We start from the raw sequence: 21,049 nt of genomic DNA, 5'->3' as shown, positions 1-21,049 counted from the left end.
CTCAGATGTTAGAGGAAAAGGGGTACATAAATTGGCTTAGGTAAATTATGAAAAATAGGGTTTCTGTTTATACTCCCCATTTAATATATTGGGCTGGAGGGTACCTGGGTGGCTTAATTGGTTAAGTGTCCAACTCTTGATTGATCTCATGGTCATGGTCTCATGGTTCATGAATTTGATTCCCGCATTCAGCTCTGTGCTGACAGTGTGGAACCTGCTTGGGATTCTCTCTCTCTTCCCCTCCCTCTGCTCCTCCCCCACTCACGTGTGTGCATAGGCACATACGCACGCTCTGTCAAAATAAATATATAAACTAAAAAAAAAAGAACTCTGGTTAAAGGAACCAGGAAAAGGTCATGACACACATACCTAGATAGGAAAAAGAAATCTCTCATTGCTTTCACCAGGCTAAAAACAAACAAAACAACACTGACCTGTCTAGTCTCTGTACTAGCTAACCATAGTGACCTTGGGTTTACATGTCCCCTATATATTTGTTTTAGACATTGTTGGGGTTTTTTTGTCCAAACTGCACACACTTAAAATGCACTTCTATTAATTTTCACATATATATGTATATATGTGTGTGTGTGTGTGTATATATATACACACACACCCATGAAACCATCACCACAACCAAATCAGTGAACGCATCCGTAACGCCCAAAAGTTTACTTGGGCCTCTTTGTAATCCCTTACTCCTACCCTATCCACTATACATTCCTTACCAGTTTCCCAGGAAACCACTGATTTGCTTTCTATCACTATAATGTATTTTCTCAGATTTTATATAAATGGAATTATAAAGTATGTGTACTCTTTTGTCTGGCTTAAATTTCACTCAGCATAGTTATATTATCTGTTTTGTTGCCTATACATCAGTTTGTTCCTTTTTATTGCTGGGTTGTATTCCACTTTATGGATATGCAACAATTTATCCATTCATTAATTGATGGACATTTGGGTTGTTTCAAGTCTTTGCACCTACTATGTGTGCACATGCTTTCATTTCTCTTAGCTGAGTATCAACAGGTGGTTGACCGGGTCATAAGTTTAACTTTTTAAGAAATTGCCAAAATTTTTCCAAAGTACCTGTACCATTTTGTGTTCTCACCAGTAGGGTGTGAGAATTCTAGTTCCTCCACATTGTCTCCAACTCTTTCATGGAAGACAATTTGGCAATATCTGTTGAGATTAAAGCTGCACAAATACTTTGCTCCAGTGATTCCACTCGAGGAATTTATCCTATAGGTATTCTCACACATGTGTGAAAGGACATATATATAAGGCTGTTAGCTACAGCATTGTATTAAAAATTAGAACAGAGCAAAATGTCCATCATTATGGGTCCAGATAATAAATTGTGGTATGTTGGTATCTGTGTGTTGCTGTAAAAATAATCAGGAAAGCATAGTTGTTTTTGGAAGGATAACTGATAACACCGGTTGCCTCTGGGAAGGGGAAAGTAAGGCCAAAGGTAGGAGATTGTCACATAGTCTGGTGTCCTATTTTGAACCATCTGGATGTATTACCTACTCAAGCAATAGATTTAAAACTTTTTAAATGCCTCTGAAACTAAAGCAGTTATTGAAAACAATTTTAGAATCTAAACCTTTCCACTTTAGAGATAAGAAATCTGACACTTGGCAGTGGTCAAGTGATTTGCCATGTTCAAATAGTTAGCTCAGTTATAAATGAGTACTGATAAGTCCTAGTAAGGAGAATCCCACACCCCATAAGTTCTCATTTTAGTCATTTAAAACGATGATGTCTTTGTTAAAAGTGCAACCATGATACCCAGGGAGCAGAAGCTTAAGACACTAACGTAATGGAACAAATACCGACTGGGGAACCAGAAATGGGCGGGGTTCCTAATTCTGCTATTTATTATTCCCTGGTTTCTTTGTAGTATTCAATTACTTAGCCATAATTTATTATTTATGTTTTATTAACATTTATTTATTTTTTGAGAGACAGAGCGTGAGCGGGGAGGGGCAGAGAGAGGGAGTCACAGACTCCAAAGCAGGCTCCAGGCTCTGAGCTGTCAGCACAGAGCCCGACACGGGCTCAAACTCGCAAATTCCAAGATCATGACCTGAGCCGAAGTTGGATGCTTAACTGACTGAGCCACCCAGGCGCCCTGAGTTAGCCATAATTTTTTTTATCCATTCTTCTGTTAATGGACATTTAGGATGTTTGGTCAGCACAAACCATTCTGCAAAGAATAGTCTAACATAAATCTCTTGGAGCATACACCGTAGATTTTCTCTAGGATATATGGAACTGTTTGGTCAAGGGGGTGTTCCCCTCATCTTTACAAATCCAAAATAGATGTATTAATTTACACCTGCACACACTACATGGGAGTTCCTATTTCTTTAAATACTTTCTAATGCTTGAGGTTGCAAGACATTAAAAAATCTGTGTGACATCATTAATCACTAAGGAGATGCAAATTAAAAAAAAAAAGACGCAATGAAATATCACTATACACCTATTAGATGGCAAAACAAAAAACCCCAAATGAATATATCTAATGCTGACAAGGATGTAGTGCAACTGAATTCTTGTGTATCACTGCTGGGAATGCAGAATTGTAGAGTGCACATACAATCCAGCAACCTTACTTCTAGGTGTTTCCCCAAGGGAATTGAAAACCTATGTCCACGCAAAAGCCTGTATGTGTATACTACTAGTGGCTTTATTCATAATTATTAAGTGCCTTAGAAAGTTTTAAATTTCAATGGATTTAGATTTAGTTTCGGTTTTTGAGAGCAGGTTTGGATCGGGACCCAAGAGAATTTCTGAGAGCAGTTACCACTTGGTGGGAAAACTGCCCCATCAAAGGAAAACCACCAGTAAAGCCTGAGTGTGTTCACAACTGTTTTGTCAAAGCTTAGCTATTATAGGGGCAGTCCTGGAGATAATGGCTACATCAAGGAAATGGTTTAATTCTCAGAATCCCTCATGGACTGCCGAGGCACATTCATCCTTTGAAACCAAGAGAAACTTCAGAGTTTGCTATCCTCCATAAAAAGGTTCGGGGACTGAGAAAAGGTTCTCTAGAGGATAAATATGTCTTGGGATATAGTGGAAAAGAAATTACTTGCAGGATTTGCAGATAAAATATAGGATGCCCAGTTAAATTTCAATTTCAGGTAAGTAACAACTTTTACATAGGGCATACTTACACTAAAAAATTATCTGTTGTTGGTCTGAAATTCAAACTTAGCTGTGTGTCCTGTGTTTTTATTTGCTAAATCTGGCAACCTAAACTGGTGAGACTCTTGAACCACATGGTCTTATTTAATGTAACTTAGCGTTGAGAAGAAATCTAATTACTTGTGTGGAATAATCATTTATTTATGTGGAAGTTTTAAGCTTGTCGCAGAACTTTTCAAAATGAATTCTGATGATACAGATCACAAAATGAAGATAATTTCATAATTTTGTTAACTTCAAATTCTAAAATTATAAACACTGCCCTTCTTACTCTGTTTAAAAAGATATAATGGGTCTAATATGAATATATAAAAAGGTTGTTTGTGCTTAACAAGAAAAAACGTCATTTGGTTTTGTAACAAAATGTAAAGACCTACAAAAAAAAATGTCTCCTGTGTGAAAACACCAAGCATATGTTAGAAATTCTGCATTAGTACAGACTCCATTGTAAGAGTCCTTCAACCTTCACTAATGATGAATGCCATCACATACCGTTGTCTTCCTGTAATGGGATAAAAATCTGTGTGTAACCATGTGGAGTAATGGAAGAGGGAAGAAGACACAAGAAGGAAAAAAATTCATCAGTTTAAGAATATTTTGAGTTGAGGATTAGATGGTTTAACACGTCTACCCTGTTCAAATGATATTTTCACATTATTCCCTTGTGAAAAGAACCACAAAGACAACTTATAGATGTCTGACTTGTACATAAAAATCACTGGTAGAAAACAGAAACAATAGCAACCCAAAAGTAATTTTTTTCAACTTAAGTAAACATAGTTTTTGACCATCTTACCGTGTATTGGATGCTGGATCAGGCATTTTGTGGGATACGAGTATGACTAGGTACTTAAGGAACTAAACATCTGGTAGGGTAGAAAGATGCATGCATAAGTAAACACAATACAAGGCAAGTTGTCAACTAAAATAATAGGTTGAAAATGCAATCAGAGCATAAAAGGCAGTGATATTCTGGTGGTGGTAAGTCAGCAAAAACTTCATTGAAAAGTGGCTCTTGAGATGGCTCTGGACAAGTAGGGACAGAGTGGTGGGGAGAACAGAGGAGCAGGAAGAGGCAGAGCTGGGCAGGTGCATGGTTTGGGTTTAAAGCAGCAAAACTGCTTTGAATACATGATGTGGGAGGAGTTATTTATAAAATGAATGTCTCTGCGTGACCTGGCTCCTGCCTCTCTCGACTTAAGTGTTTTTGCCCTGGCTCATTACCCCCTTGCCCCATGCACGTGGAGCGCTTTACTCTCCCAACCTGCATCCCTAGCCAATTCATTATCCTCACTGAGGGTTTTACTGTTGCTTTCTCTGTAAAGCTTTCTCTGACCACCTTTACCTTCAAACTAGTTGGGCTCCTATATCGTATATCATGGCACCCCATACCTTAATATGTTTGTCACACGTATAGTTAAGAAATAAACATCTATCTCATTAGATCATACATTGCCTAAAGACAAGGACCTTTTTCTGTCTTGTTCACTGTTTTAACTTCTGGGCCTTGGCACAGTCCCTGGCACACAGAAGATACCTGACAAATTGTTGATGAATGAATTATGGTAATACGTTTTATGTGTGGTTGAATATAGCTTCAAATGCTTTCACAGTGTTGACAGTTCTGTTAAATTACAGGGGTTATAAGAAAGTTATATTTTAGAATTTGTAAGAAAGATATATAAGCAAATTAATAGCTTAACCCATATGGATTTCTATAACTTAAAGCAATTTCATAGAAGACAGAGTGTGTGTGTGTGTGTGTGTGTGTGTGTGTGTGTGTGTGCGCGCGCGCTATATACCAAAGTTCAAACATGTTTTTTTAGTGAAGGGCAGGAAAACTAGAAATACAACAAACAATAAAGGCACACAACGGAATACTGAAATAAACCTCGATAATCTTCAAATAACTTTGGAGACAGCACCTTCTATTTTAAAGAGTATCTTTATACTTTTTTAGTCACATGCAAGTGCTATCCTAAATTTAGCTAAATTCAAAATATGCCTCATACTTGAATTTAATAGTCCATATTCATTTACTTTCAGAATCCTCTCCAGCTTCAAAATAGAAGGATTTTAATAGTGTCCGTATACCCATTGAATGAATATATAATTGTGCTCTCTGCAGCAAAGTCCCAATACTTCATTACTAGATTTATATTGATTAGAAGGGATGGCATTCAAGCTGGTAACCAGTTATCTCATTTACTGAATCGTTAGTGAAGGAAATCATTAAAATATCCAACGTATGAATCTACGGTTGCCTCCAAGTTCCAACTAGATTTGAATGACACACTTTTTTCATTTTTATAATTAAGTACTAGAAACATTTTATTGTAAAGACTGATGAATATATCGAATATGCTTTGTTTTATAAAGTCTGATTTTCCAACTGTAAGATACTGGCACTTGGGAAAAAAACAATCACTTAAATGAAAACTAAAAATATAAAGCCTATGTTTAAAACATGGCCTTTATTAATACTGCCCACTGAGCTCCATTTTTATTTTACATTGAAATACTTCTGCTTTGCAAAGAAAAGACAGGAAAGTGCATTTTACAAGAGTACTTTTTTTCTTTTTAATTCTCTGCGAAAATGGAAGGAATCTGAATCACAAGTTCACAATGTGGTAAAATGAAATTAAGAAACAATGATTTCAGTAATGCTATGCCATCACTAGTGTTTGGCTCTGACTTTGTTCTTGTAAATCAGATCCTGATATACAGTCTAGAGCATCTAGGTTATTACTCTACAGCATATTAAACACAGAAAAGGAGGTTTAAAAAAAACCCCTTTCAATGTACAAACATGAATTTAAAAACTGATTTTAAAAAATCACCTTTTTACATAATGTATATGGCAAAAATGCTTTAAATACATGATTTTGGAAGAATTATTTACAAAATGTATCAGTCTGTGGAACAATTCACAGACAAAGCATACATAGTTGCTTTACTTAGTTGTTGCATCTCAACTTTGGGAGATAAGAAATTTATTCGGCAGTATAGCAAACATAAAAACTATGACACAGTATTGTAAGGGCAACCAAAAATTTGATCCTCGAAACAGTTTAAATACTAGGACTGCCAAAGTTTCTAAACGAGGACATACTTTAATGATGCAGATGCCCATTTAGAGTCCGTGCTGTCTGAAGGACGGAGACGCGCTCCCTTCAGCGCGGGCAGAGCTGCTGGATGCAACCTCCTGTGAAAGGGACAGCTGAGAGCTATTGTCATCCAAAGAGTGAATTAACCTAGAATTTTCTTTTTTTCCATTTTATTAATATTTTAAAAAATACATAAAAATACAACATCCAATGTCTGAATAAATATATTTAACAAGTTGCAAGATAATACCTTATTTTACACAAAATTTTCAGCTTTAGAAATCTTGTTAAATAACTTCATTGTTGTTATATATTTCATTTTTGTCTTTTTGTAACAAAATAAAAACTCTGAAATTACATAGAAAAAAGACAAAATATTTTTGTCAAGGGATAAGATAGTCCACTGAAAACTTATTCACAATTCCACTGTAAACATTAATAAACATTAAAATATTTGCATAATTGTGTGCTCAAAAATCCTATAAAAAGTGGAAGACTTATTACAACTGTAGTTTTCAGTCAACTACACTTCCTTTCACAATTTATTTTGTCCCATTTACACCTTTAAACCTGGGCACACTGCTGAACATATACTTTGGCAGTTCTAAATAGCAAGTGCTTCCACAAAAATAAAAAAACAACAGCAACATTAAAAAAAAACACAACATAAACCCCCTACTCACCAAGTGTTCAAATACATCTTAGTGAAAGTGCAGCAGTCACTATTCAGCTGGATAATATTTTGATGTTTATCATGTGCACTTGCTTGTCTATGATTTCTATAACGTTTGAAAGCTTTATTATACAAATTCAAATTTGCTAAGTGCCCTTTTTCTATCTTCACAAAAAATGAAAAATTAGGAAAAATTATGACAAATATGGCAGGCTGCCTAACCTTCAGTTATTAATCAGCTTATTGTTTGCAACAGAAAAGAAAAGAAAAGAGAGGGAATAGATACAATCCAGCCTGGAAAAGTATACAGGATATACTTAGCAATGTCAAACCAGTTGAGTGCTTTCTGTGGTTGTATTTCAGGGTTTTGGGATTTATGTCCATGGCAGCAAACTGCTGGGAAGGCAGAGAAAGCGTTCATCACCTGCATTCTACAGCAAGCACATTTTGTGGGGGAGATGATGATGATGGGCTCATTCCAGTGTCTGACGAAGCAGATGACATGGAGGCTCCTGCATGAGACACTGCGGAAGCCAAACAACTACATTAGACCCAAAACGATCAAAGATACCCAGCCACTGGCAAATCAGAAATATATTTACCATTCATTTCAATCAGTCCCCTTAAATGGTGCTAAAGGAATAACATCTCACAGAACTTCCTGTAACCAGCTAACCACTGGCTTCCTATCCTTATCCTGCCCGACAGACCTAATGGACACGACATTCCCACAGGCGACAGTAGTTATCTAGGTCAGGTATCAGAATCATAAGGATCGGGATGGAAGTGTAGTTGTGTGATTAGAAAAAAGTCCTCACGTGACTTTAACATAACTCTCCAGGAGGAAATAACACAGGTTAAGGATCACCACTCTGTGCATTTGGTACTTTGCCATTTTTTTATGTACTTTATCTTCTCTTTCTTGGCAACCCTTTCCTATCTCCTGCCAATCTGCCTAATTGTTCCTAAATAAGAATTTAGGAAAATTAAAAATTAAAATTAAAAATTTTTGTTTAAGTAGATCTCTCTCAGTGTATACATGTACTATCACTGTGACATGTAACTTGTTGTTATAAATTCTAATATGCCAGAAGTCACTCAATGTCTCACTTTAATAACTCACTTCACACTAAAAAAAACTAAGAAAACAAAAAAGGGAAGACTGTAATGAAAGAATCTTTTTTTAGTTGTGTGAAACTCCTATCACCTTTAGGAAATTTAAAGCAGGTCAGGGTGCTCTGAAGAAATTTCAATTTGTTAATTTGCTTTTCTTTTTGTGTTTAGAAGTTCTGTAAAGACTGCCTGCTATTACAGTCTTTAAAGAAAAGGACAAACGTGGAAACCCTGATCTCCTTCCATTAGCTCCGTCTTACCTCTAGGAGTAAAGATTGCTGGACTTGGACTGGATTCAAGACCACATATAATACAACTCATCTTCTCAGAAATACATCCCCGGAGTCTCTGCATTGGCAGAAAACTCTCAATATGGGCAAGCCTGTCGGGTAATTTACCTTGTTGTAAGAGACCGCCTTCCCAAAGCCCTCCCCTCATGTACATCCTACTTCTGGAATAGTTGGCTCTCTAAGCCTGCTCTGCAGTGGTCATTCTATAGCTTTCACTCATCACCTTGGTATTTGCCTGTTTTCCTAGGTAGGATTCCTTGTTTGCTGGATCTCATGTTGTCTTCTTAGCTTTCTAGTTTCTAGTTTGGCTTCTAGTTTCTAGTGCTACCATTGAGAAATCTGACACGAGAAACCTGATGCTGTTCTGAGACCCTTTTTTTAGATATTTTATTTTAATTTTATTTATTTGAGAGAGCACACGCACGAACACAGGGGAGGGGCAGAAGGAGAGAGAGCGAGCCAGAGGGAGAGAACATCTTAAGCAGGCTCCATGCTCAGCACAGAGCCCAACTTGGGACTCGAGCCCACCATGTCACGATCATGACCTGAGCGGAAATCAAGAGTGGGTCACTCAACCAACTGAGCCACCCAGGCGCCCCTAGATATGCCTTTATATGATAAAATTTTAGGATCTTCTTGTTACACATAGGATTCTGAAATTTCACAATGTGCTTTGGTGTGATTTTTCTCCCCCATTCTTTAGAGAGATTACAGTGAATTATTTCAATCTCCTAATTCATATCCTTTATTTCTGGAAATTTTTCTTATAATAGTTCTTTGATGACAGTGTCCTATGTTTACTCAGTGCTTTTTCTAGGAATTCTGTGATTCAGAAGGTGTATCTCTTGGCCAGATCCTATACTTCTCTTAGTTCTTTTCTCCTATTGTCTTTTTGACCATCTACTGGAATTTCTTTAGCTTTGCTCTCTCTTCTATTATTACATTTTTTAAATTCCTATCATATTTTTAATTTTTGAGAGATCCTTCTTGGTCCCTGAATTGTATTACTAGTATTATATTTTCGTTTCAAGACTGCAATACCTTTCCTGTGTCTGTGTCTAGCTATAGTTTGATGTTCTGGATGGGACATTGTCTGTTTTTTCCAAGGTCCTTTTTTTACTCTCATTTTCTACTTTGGTTTCTACCTTTATGTAGAAGCCTTCCTATCTGTTCTTGTGGCTTCCATATTTAAAAGGAGGATATCAAAAAGCCAACTGGAAGCTGTGCACAAGTATGCAGAGCTTTTCAGTGATGGGCAGTGTATATGTACTGATTGGCAAGGATCTTGCTTTTTGGTTCAGGAACCTCCAAATGTTGGTATCTGTGTTAGTCATTCCTCTTGGGTTGAGCAGCTTCTCCAGAGGAATTCTTCAGTCTCCTCCCAAGAATAAGCATAAGCTTAGTTGTCAGCTTTCAGGAAGCCAAAAGGATAAGAGTTACAGTTGGAAAAGGGATAGGAATCTCATCATTCAGTATTGTATACTTCTGCTCAAGCTCCTTATTTCTGGTTTTGCACTTAACCCTCACCTTCAGCTAAGACTGGTGTACCTGAAGTCTACAAGCCTATTCATTCCCCTCTCCCTCCAATAAGTTAATTTCTTATTTTTCTGCTAAAGCTGCAGAAAAGGGTAGTTTGTTTCACAGCATGGGACGAAAGAATCCAATTTCTCCTTCCACTTTCAACCATTTTTAATCTCACATATATCCCTGCTTTCTGGGGTGATATGATATAGACTGGCTTGCTTCTTGTTTTGTCCTAATGCAAGGATAAACAAGCTTAGGTTTTTGCACTCTGCTAGGACAGTTACAGCTGTCTGTCTGCTTCTCAGCTCGTAAGAGTTAAGCTGTTGATATGTCTTGTCTACTGTGGTCTGCTGCCCCCTTATCTTGTTCTTGTGGGTACAGGGCTTTTCTTTACTCTTATTTTATAGTGGGGCTTGGGGATGGATCTGATGTGAATATACCAATGTTTAGCTATAATTCTGTGCAGTTTTAAGGTATAGGCCAGGCATTACTCTCTCTCCAAGATTAATCCAAACTAATCTCTCCTCCCACCAAGTAGTATCACTCTTGGGGCCCTCCTCACACACTCTCCCACTAGAAGTTAAGATCTTTTGAGATCAAGGTCCGTATTTCATTCATCTCTGTACTTACCACCTGGAAGAGGGCCTAGCACATAGTGTGTATGCATTAATGTTGTTGAGCTGAACTGTTTCAATGAATGTTGTTGAGCTGCTTAGGAAATAATTTATGATCCCAACAAAATAATCTCTTTGAAGATAAGCTCATATGTCCATTAATTTTGGTGAACCTCATAATAACAGATATAGTGCCTGTTAATAGGTAGCCAATAAATGTATGTTGAGCAAAGACTGAATTTCAGAGGGAGTAACTCTTCTTAAGAACCCATCACATTTACTAAAATCACACATTTTGTAAAACAGTTCATAGTCCTTTTCAAGAATCTCATCCTGATTAATTCAGTTGTTGACTCACTCATTTCAACAATAGCACAAAGACAGCATAAGGAATCTAAAAACAACAATGTGTACTATATATATTCAAAGACTAACCTAAGTCTTCAAAAATGATAGGATATATATATTTGAAAAATAGAAGGAAGAAAAATTACAATCAAATTACCTTCTCTGTCTTTCTTTTTTAATCTTTTTCTCCTCCTGTCTATGGTTGCCACTTCAGATTTCAAAGACATGTAATATTTTCTTATTTCTTGTAATTTTTCTTGGAGAAAAGAGATTCTCTCTGTACTGTTCATATTATCTAATTCATCTAAAAGGGAAAAAAAAGTTAATTTGGTTTAAAAAAATTACTTAAAAGAATATGGCAGTTCTATCAAAAATCCAACTTATAAATCCTCAAAAGCTTTAATTTATGAAAACTTTTACATATTAATAGCTAAATAAGGCTCTATAAACAAGTATGACACTAATTACATTCATGAGTAAGATTTCTGTGTATAACTCAAATTTCTTGTACTAAATATATATTACTTAATGATGTATTACTTAAATGATCAGCAAAAAACAGGAAAACATCAACACACAGCAACTGTGATCTATAATTATATTTATCTAAATTGTTTCTTTGTATAGATGATTTTTTCATTTATTAGTTATTTGCAATTACCAATACTAGAAAGGGTATTTCAGTTTCAATGATATATACAAATCACCATCTTATTTTGTAACTGGAGATCTTTCAGGTTAGTATTTATCAGGTTAGTATCATGAAAAGATACAGATTTATATTTAAGTGGTAATTACTGATAAGGCAACATTTGGAAACCTACATAAATGAATTTGGTAATCATTTTTTCTCATTTTGACATTTTAAGGTAAGTACCACTTTACAATATACATTCAGGTTTTCTAAAGCTTCTTACTGAGTTGAAAGCTCCATTTATATGTTCTAGGGGATGAATTTGGATGTTTATCCCTGTGTTTATCTTTTTCTCCATCTTTGATGTGAGGGGAAATCCTTGCAGGAGATCGTGCAAGCTTCTGTGGCTTAGACACACTAAGATGCTTTACTGGTGTACATTTACTTGAATTGTCCAGGACAGGAAGATCTTCACTATCACTGCTTTGTCCTATAATAAGAAAAAATGGATTCAGAGATTATAAATGATAAAAATCTCAAATATCAAAATGCAGCAGACCCAGCAATTGCATTTTTGTAATATCCTACAGAAATAAGTGTACAAATGCACAAATTTCTTTTTTTAATGTGTATTTATTTTTGAGAAAAATAAAGAGCGTGAGCGGGGGAGGGGCAGAGAGAGAGGGAGACACAGAAACCGAAGCAGGCTCCAGGCTCTGAGGTGTCAGCACAGAGCCCAACGCAGGGCCTAAACCCACGAACCGTGAGATCATGACCTGAGCCGAAGTCTGGTGCTTAACCGACTGAGCCACCCAGGTGCCCCACAAATGCACAAATTTCTTAATAGCAAAGAAATGGACATCTAAATGCCCACCAGTAGGAAAATGGTTAAAAATTATACACGGTTGATCACTGAACAACGTTGGGGTTAGAGGCACCGACCCCCACGCAGTCAAAAATCTACAATTACTTTTGACTCCTCCAAAACCTATTTACTAATAATAGCATGCTGTTGGCCAGAAGCCTTACTGATAACAAAGTTGAGTAACATACACTGGTATGTTATATACAACATTATATACTGTACTCTTATAACAAATTAATCTACAGAAAAAAATGTTAGAAAATCACAAGGAAAATACATTTACAGTACTGTAAAAAATCTGTTTATAAGTGGACCTGCACAATTTAAACTTGTGTTGTTCAAGGGTCAAATATACTACTGAATACTTTGCTAAAGTGGTTAAAAAGAATTAGCTAAAGTTTATAAGAACAAAAATGGCAAAATATCCAATATATATTATTAAATGAAAACTCAAAGTTATGAAACAATATGTGTAGTATTGCCCCATTTATGTTTAAAACCAAAAACAACCCAAACTGCATAATTGAAGGACAGAAACACCTGATGTATACACATCCTTTAACATATATATGTTTGCATACATATGAATTGCATAATTGTTTGCAATTCTATCCCTCCTCACCAAATTTGTACTTAGAGATGCTTTTGCTCTTCACTTCATCATAAATTAGAATTGTTTCCTTCCTCCCCCCCCCCGCCCCACATCTTCTATATCCTACTTCCACCCTACTCTCTCTCAAAAGCCAACCTTGCCTTCTGACAAGGCAAGGTTGAGGGTTACCCACTCAATTTCCCAGCCTCTCCTCTATCTGTATCTGTCTTTATTGACTTTTTTTTTTTGGGGGGGGGGTCAAAAAGAGAGTGTTTCTGAAGACTACTCTCTTCAGCTGTACTCTTAAAACCATCCACTCCCAGCTCCCCTGGAATATCTCAACATCAATTATCCATCTTCTTTTAGCTTCAACTTCTTTTCCCAGAGTCTACCAACATGCTTATATCTTTCCCACTCTTAGAGGAGGGAAAAAGAAAACTTCCCCTTTTAGCTGGCACCTCTTTCCTTCTCTTTTAAAGTAAAATTTCTTGAAAGAAACTTTGTTATCCTCATTTCCACATCTTCTAATCACATTCCTGTGCTCTTGTTAGGGTCCCAACATTTACAACTCAACAAATCCAATCAATGTATTTAATCTTATTGCATATCCAATAGCATTTGAAACTTTTTTATTCAAACCCACCGGCATTTACTGATTTGCATTTGTCTCAGATCAGTGCCCATACAGATATCTCACATAATTCTGTTGGTCCTTTTTCTCTTTTTACATCTCTTCCACAGGAATCGCATCTTCTTACAATCCTTTACACAACCATCTTCTAAAAACAGACTCTTTGAAGCTCCTATTTCCCTAATACTGGGTATCTCTAGCCCAACATTCCCTGAATTACTTACCTTCCAACAGCCTGCTGCTACTCCTCTATCCCATGTGTCCATTAGCCAGTCCCTCATATGTAACTAATAATGACTGAGTCCTAATGATTTCACTTCCCATCTCTTCAGTTCATTTCTTCTTGCCAAAGATTAAGCCAGATATTCTTTCCCAAAAGTAAAACTGATGATCTCCTTTCTTCCTTTTTAATCCTTTTTACTTTTTATTTTGAGACAATCTTCAAACTTAGAAAAAAGCTGTAAGAACAGTTACCAAAAAATGTTTTTCTGACCCATTTGAAGGTTAAGTTGCCCTGCCACACTTGAGTATTTGGTGTTTATTTCTTATAAACAAGAGCATTCTCCTCGTGTTATCTGCAAACTGGTCCCCAACTTAGCAGTTTATATGTCATATTTCTGAGTGTTGGAATCTGGGAGCAGCTTGGTTGAGTGATCTGGTTCAGGTAATTCTTGTGATGTGGCAGTCAAGCTTTTAGCTGAGGCTGTGGTCTCTGTAGACTTGACTAGAGCTGAAGGATATGCTTCCAAGACGGTTCACTCGCATGGCTACTACTGGCAGGAGGCCTCAGTTCCTTGCTGGCTGTTGGCAGGATAAGCTCAGTTCCTCACCATGTGGACCTCTCTATACCTGCTGTGCCGTGATGACTTGTCAGCCAACCTTCCCCAGAGCAAGTGATCCAAGGGAGAGCAAGGAGGAATCTGGAGTGCCTTTCATGACCTGTTCTCTGAAGTCCTACTCTATCACTTCATTTGTTAGAAGTGAGTCACTAAATTCAGCCCACATGCAAGGGAAGGGAATCAGGCTTTGCCTCTTGAAGAGGGGACTATCAGTAAATTTGTAGATCTGTTTTTAAAACCACCACACTCTTATAGAACCACAATACAACCATCAAAATCATGAAATGAACACAAATCTATTATCATCATCCAATCTTCCTATCCCATACAAGTTTCTCTACTTGACCTGGTAATGTCTTTTGTAACAATAGGATCCAGGTGAGAATTATATGCTGCATTTAATTGTCATGTCTCCTAAGTCTCCTTTCATCTGGAACAGTTCCTCTTTGACTTTCATGACCTTGACAATTTCTCAAATTGCAGACCAGTTATTTTACAGAATACCCTTCAGTTTGAATTTGTTGATGGTTCCTCATGATTACATTCAGGTTATGCATCTTTGACAGGAATGTCACAGAGGTGCAGCTGTGTTCTTCTTGTATCCTGCCAGGTAGTACATGATTTCCTCTTGTCCCATTACTGGTGGGGTTCACTTTATGTGACAAACGTGGTATCTGCCAGGCACAATGATGTTATTCAGTTGCCCTTGGTAATTCCTACTGCCTCTCTCTTCTCATTTCCCATCGCTCTTTCTCTCTACATCTGTATTGTCCAGCCACAGGTGGCTATGGTTCAGAAATTTTCCTTTGAAATGCCTTTGATCTTGTATAAAATTATATGCTCCTTCTGTGGAATATGTATCTACTATAACCTGGAATTTTCCTTTCAGACTTGTATGAAGGCTTATTTTAGAGATAAAACTTTAATTTGTCAAAATCAACCATGTTTATTTCTATTATATTCTATGACAGTTTTTATTCCTTATGGTACAAAAATCTTTCTCATGTAATCTGTTGATTCATACTGATTTGTTAATTTCTTCATTTATTTCCACATGAATTTCATTATCCCCCATTTTAAAAATACTATGATACTATTTAGAAATCAGGTTTTCTAGATTAAAGTAAACCATTCCATTCAGAAATGTAAACTTAATCTGTTTTTACCACTAGAGCAAATATTACTTTTCTATTATTCAAGATCCTCAAATACATTCCTCAATATTAAACTGCTTTACATAAGAAATACAAACGAAGTAAACATAAAAAAAATAATCACAGCTATTCCAGCTCCAAATAAAATTGATCAGCCCCTTCAGATCAAAAACTAATGGGAAAATTGCTATTTTCAGAACATAATAAACCAAATTTATTTTTAAATTGACACAAATGATCAAGCCAACAAAATGCTGAAAATATTAACTAAATTTATGCTGTCTAAAGCCAGCATTGGAAAGCACCAACCTGTTCCATTCTTTTCACTTTTGGCTACAGCACTTGTTCGCTTTGGGGTACGCTTTTGCTTTTTTGCCAATAATCCACTATTTCCATCATTTGGCCTTTTCTGACCTGAAATAAGGGGGAAGAGACGACTTGAAAAATACATATATTTTGGATACCATTAGTTTATTATAAAAGACATGGAAATTATTTACAGGATGAGAGATTTCAGTGGAATGGGCAGCTTCACATGATACCATTTCAATAATAATTTATTTCGGTCTGCATATTTTCTGAGAATGTCACCCTCTCTAAGAAACAATCCTCGTCATCTAGACCTACTCTAGTGCCTCCATATTCTGAGAGAAGAACTTTACCTCCACCTTTGACGCTAAATGCTTGTTATCTCTCCACCTTTCCCTTTAGGGCCCAGTCCGACAGCTACTACTGTTGCTTGCAATACTTTTTCTTGAGAGTTTTGCAGAAGCATAATGCCTCCATTAGTTGCAGTTCTGGCTGTACTCCTTTCAACTAAAACTCGGTCAAAGGGGGAAGAAACTTTCTAAACGCCTGTCCTGCCATAACTCTGGCCGCTGCAGTTGGTCTTCTGCGCTTGAGCCACCACCGCCGCCACAAGAGCAGCTGTATTATTCACCTGTCTACTCCACATGAATTTCTCGATGTACTTTTTTTTTAAAGGCATGGGAAGGGAAAGTAGGGACGTGATGTACAAAGGAAAGAAAGAATAGGAGGGAGGGAGGGTGCGAACTTTACAGATCAAGAATTCCTAAAACTCTTAACTTACTAATTTTGGGGCTGAACGTAAAGGCTGATGTTCTCCCTAGAAAGTTCTTACCCTTCTCTCTGTTCTCTCTTTCTTGAACAATTATACTACAGGTACCAGAGGCAACACTGGCTTCAAACCCATTTGCTGATTCCCTCTCACAGAGACCTTCTTGAGATTCTTCAGCAATGCTATCAACTTCAATGGTTATGTCACTCTCACTTTTTATACTTCGAGACTCATCTTGACTGAGAGTAAGTGGTGAAGCTACTGAAAAGTGATGCTGTACAACAGGAGGTAGGGCAGGTGGAATAGAAACAAGAGAGTTAGACTCAGAGTTTTCAACTACTACATCTTCAATACTGGTCTTATCCTTCTCATCCAAATCATCCAAGTCTACTTCATGGCAAACCAAGGTCTCAGGCCCAATCAGAGGCATTGCATCCTCTTCTTCTTTTAGTGGAGTATTTACAGTTTCTTCAGCTGGACTGTCAAATTTTTCACTAGTCAATTCTTGACTGCGTTGGTTGGACTCTGCGATTAATGATGGCATTTCTTCATTTTCTACTTCAAAATGTTGTTCAAAATTTAAGTTTTTCATTCCCTCAGATGCAATACAGTCACTGGTCTTTTCTTGAGATACGCTGTTTGTCATTTCCATTCCATTCTCGATTCTTGTTTTTTTCTCTGGTGATGATTGTCCCAGTAATTTCCGTTTCAACTTTTTTTCTTTTGCACACTGGTCAATTTCATCTTCAGCAGCAGAGGAAAAATTTTTACTGTCTAGTGAAGAAAATTCTAGATTCTGAGCTTCTATATGAGATTCACTTCCTGCTTCATCCTGGCTAAATGATGAAATCTTTATAATTTCTAAAGAAAGATCTTTTGTCTTGCTTCGTCTTCCCTTTCCTTTAGGAGATTTTTCAGCTTCTTTCTTAACTTCTTCTCCTTGTTCCACTTTATTTCCAAAAATCTGTACTATTTGTTCATTCTCTCCAACTTCTAACTTCAGTGTTTCTAAAGGCTGCATTTGTGTCCTTTCGTTTTCTTTTAATGTATGTGCAGCAATCTTTGGATTTTCTTCATCTAGTTTATCGTCATTCAAGTGTTCATTTTTTTCTAGGTCTTTAATATCAGGAGAAAGTTCTTCATTCATCAAATTCTTTTCTAAAAGGTCTTCTGTTTCACTATCAGATGAGCAAGAGTCTGCAAGAGGAAATATTACTGTATTACAAAGGTTTCTGCCTTAATTACCAATGTAATTTTAGAATAAAAATTCTACCACTCTAAATCATATACCACTGAATACTTCCCTGTAGAAATTCCTGATAAATCATACATTTGGGCCAAAAAATGGGAGGGAGTGGTAAGTTGCAAAATTAACTCCATGTAAAAACACATTACACTGAAAATATTACTATCTCAAGTCTATAAAAGAGCTAGTTTGGGCTATGAAAAAATCTCAGAAATTGGGCTATGAAAAATCCTCAGAAAAAGCAAAGGACTAGTACTGAGATAGTAAGTTAATACATTAAGTGGTTTGATCTGAGGTCTAATAGATACTGATTAATAAACGTAATGGGCATTCTGTGTCTCTAGAAAGGAATATGACATTCTATTTTTAAAAATTGTGAAAAGAAGAGATGTACAAAATGAGCAGTTTGAATTCCCAAAGGTTTAAATATTCTTTTGATTTAAAGACATAAAAGTATAGGCAAGCTACCTTCTTGCAAAAGAACTCATTCTCTTTAAGTTAGAGAATTTTTTAAAATAATAAAGTAGGGCTGTGAGAATGTACAGGAACTGTAAAATATAAAAATTCTGCCCACATGGTACTCCTATTGTAAAGAAGTCCAAAAAGGCAAACTCAAATAGACACGCTTCATTTGGTGGACATCTTGCATTTGTGTGTTATGATAAGCTTCCAGTAGATGGCAGTGATGAGGAGGGAGCAAGCCCTTTTCTAATTTACACACAAACACCATGTGGACGAAAGGCAGTCCTAGTTCAGAATAGCTTTTTTCTTGAAGGGAGGAAAACGTTTTGATGAGACAAGGATTTAACATTTTAAATTTCATGGGAAAACATACAAAGGTGAGAAAAAAGTTAAAAGCAAAATAAAGTATGTTCACCTATACTCATCACAAAACATGCCTATACCACATTAGTTTGTGCGCTTTGAACACCTTGGTGTCAGCTTTGTTGAAATATCCTGCGTGAACAGCACTGAATTGTAGGAGACACTGGTGCATGCTCTGAAGGACAGTGCAGCACACAGTAGGATGCATGACTTGTCAACCCATCTTCTTTCAAAATAGAATACTCCTACAATACTGACGAGAAAAGTATTCCAATTAAAGTAAGACATCACTCAGTCATAAGTAAACATGAGAGACTAAAATATTTATCTCAGGGGCGCCTGGATGGCTCGGTCGGTTAAGCGTCCGACTTCGGCTCAGGTCATGATCTCACGGTCCGAGGGTTCAAGCCCCGCGTCGGGCTCTGTGCTGACAGCTCAGAGCCTGGAGCCTGTTTCAGATTCTGTGTCTCCCTCTCTCTCTGACCCTCCCCCGTTCATGCTCTGTCTCTCTCTGTCTCAAAAATAAATAAACGTTAAATTTTTTTTTAAATAAAATATTTATCTCAAATCAAGTTTTGTAGTTTAAATTATATGAGATTAAAAACTTAGATGACTTTCTATGAATCTCTCACACAAGTAAAGTTTTATTGTATTATTGATTTTTTAAAAAATCAACGATCCTCAAAATTAGCACCTTCCATTCCATTTGACAGAGGTGAGCTGTCTGGCATACTGCTGCGAGCACTTCTGGTACCTGATTTTCCTTCACTGTTTGGAGTCTTAGACAAACCATATGGCATGTTTGATGAAAGGGTAGATTTTAAAGGAGGTCGTCCTCGTTTTGACTTCTGCCTCTCCTCATCCCTCTTTTCATCCTTTTCACTGTCTTCTTTATTCTGGGTAACAGCAACAAAACGTATGAGAAGGGCCGATGCCTTAGAAAAAAATGAACATTCTACCGACATTCTACTTCTCCAAGGAAAACCGTAACTCAAAAAAGGTTATATATTTTATATGTCAACTCTTAGTTCGTGCTTATAAAACCAAAAACAAGTGGTTTTCTAACATAGTTATAATTATATGAATAAGATAGTCTATGGTTTGTAACACCGCAGTCCCATGGTGAAGGCCAGAGTCCATGCATTAGAGAACTGAACAACTACTCAGCACCCCTCCTTGTTCATTACTATTCCCTGAGGACAAGAAAGAGACCTGCCATCAAACAGACAAAACCCTAGGTGAATTTCTACAGCACAGGCTGAAAATTGAGGGTAGGGATGTTGAGTACAACTAGCCAGCAGGTATGTGTTTTAGATTTATCTAGTACTAGCTTTCAAGACAGTTGTCTGCAAAAAAAATCCTAAAATCTGACAACCCTGAGTCTGCATCCCACAAGAGTGGTGAGTTCCATCCTCTCTTGATGAGGAATGTGTCCTCTTTTTTGTCACCATCAATCCTGTTTTACCCTTTTACTATAGACCCCCTAGAGACATTTGAGTTTGAAGCCTGTCTCCTAGGGAGTCCCTGGTTTTTATCTTTCCTTAAACAATATGGTAAAGTGTTTACATTTTTTACTTTTTAGCTTCTGGGTTACCAGAGAGAAAATCACAATTACCTTAAAGAAATCAAGATGATTATTACAATGAGAAAACAAGATTTATAAAACACAGTATAATATAAATAATACCTATACTTATCATAAAGGATATGACTCTATATACATACTTTTGCTTTTTTCTTCTGTTTTTTCTTTGGTCCACCTTTGTCCAAAGGCCAGATTATCCTGTCAGCCTTCACCCATTCATCATACCTTAAAACAGAGAAAAAAATAAAACTTCACAGTAATATCTTATTTGAAATGTATGCACCAAATGAAACAGCAGTGAGAAAACTAAAGAGTTCAGTTCTACTGTTGGCAGAAACATGAAGAGCACAGGGGCTGGTGTATTGGTAACAAGTACCAGCCTGTACGAGGTGCGTTGTAAACCTGCCACCACCAGGACAAGGCAAGAAAATTTCTTAGGGTAAATGAGCAAGAAAAACCTATGCAGATTCAAGACTGCTTAAACGGCTTTTATTTTCTGTACTGAGCTTTTGTTTCCCACAGACCTGAGCTTAACAGAATAAGTTGATGTTACACTGGCATTCATTCTATTGACCAAATAATGAATGCAGAGATAAGTGAAGTGAATTCACATTTGTAACATGATCAGTTCCAGGTTTATTTATGAAGTCCTTTTCAGCTCTCTTTTCCTCCCAGAACTCTATAGCTGCTAGTATTTTTTTTTCTTTTG

At 36.7% G+C, this 21,049-nt stretch overlaps 1 protein-coding gene and 1 pseudogene across 2 annotated transcripts in view; both read right to left on the bottom strand.

Moving 5' to 3' along the window:
- Positions 1 to 1,058: 1,058 nt before the first annotated feature.
- The window catches only part of ARID4A (AT-rich interaction domain 4A), a 69,575-nt gene continuing 49,584 nt past the window's right edge, over positions 1,059 to 21,049 (bottom strand). Inside the window, exons 18-24 of one of the 2 annotated variants that reach the window (XM_060619930.3) lie at positions 20,481 to 20,565; positions 19,450 to 19,651; positions 16,748 to 17,881; positions 15,916 to 16,020; positions 11,809 to 12,015; positions 11,049 to 11,195; positions 1,059 to 7,526 (exon numbers count right to left, since the gene is read on the bottom strand). In XM_060619930.3, the coding sequence (XP_060475913.3) occupies positions 7,423 to 7,526; positions 11,049 to 11,195; positions 11,809 to 12,015; positions 15,916 to 16,020; positions 16,748 to 17,881; positions 19,450 to 19,651; positions 20,481 to 20,565 (1,984 nt within the window). In that variant the 3' untranslated portion in view covers positions 1,059 to 7,422. The remainder of the gene's footprint in view (positions 7,527 to 11,048; positions 11,196 to 11,808; positions 12,016 to 15,915; positions 16,021 to 16,747; positions 17,882 to 19,449; positions 19,652 to 20,480; positions 20,566 to 21,049) is intronic. The other variant, XM_060619932.3, reaches the window with a different exon arrangement.
- On the bottom strand, positions 16,027 to 16,740 carry LOC132669918 (10 kDa heat shock protein, mitochondrial pseudogene; annotated as a pseudogene).

Source organism: Panthera onca, chromosome B3, assembly GCF_046562875.1.
Source record: "Panthera onca isolate mPanOnc1 chromosome B3, mPanOnc1 haplotype 2, whole genome shotgun sequence".
NCBI lineage: Eukaryota > Metazoa > Chordata > Mammalia > Carnivora > Felidae > Panthera > Panthera onca.
The sequence above is the reverse complement of the archived record's forward strand: the minus strand, read 5'-3'. Positions and strand labels throughout refer to the sequence as shown.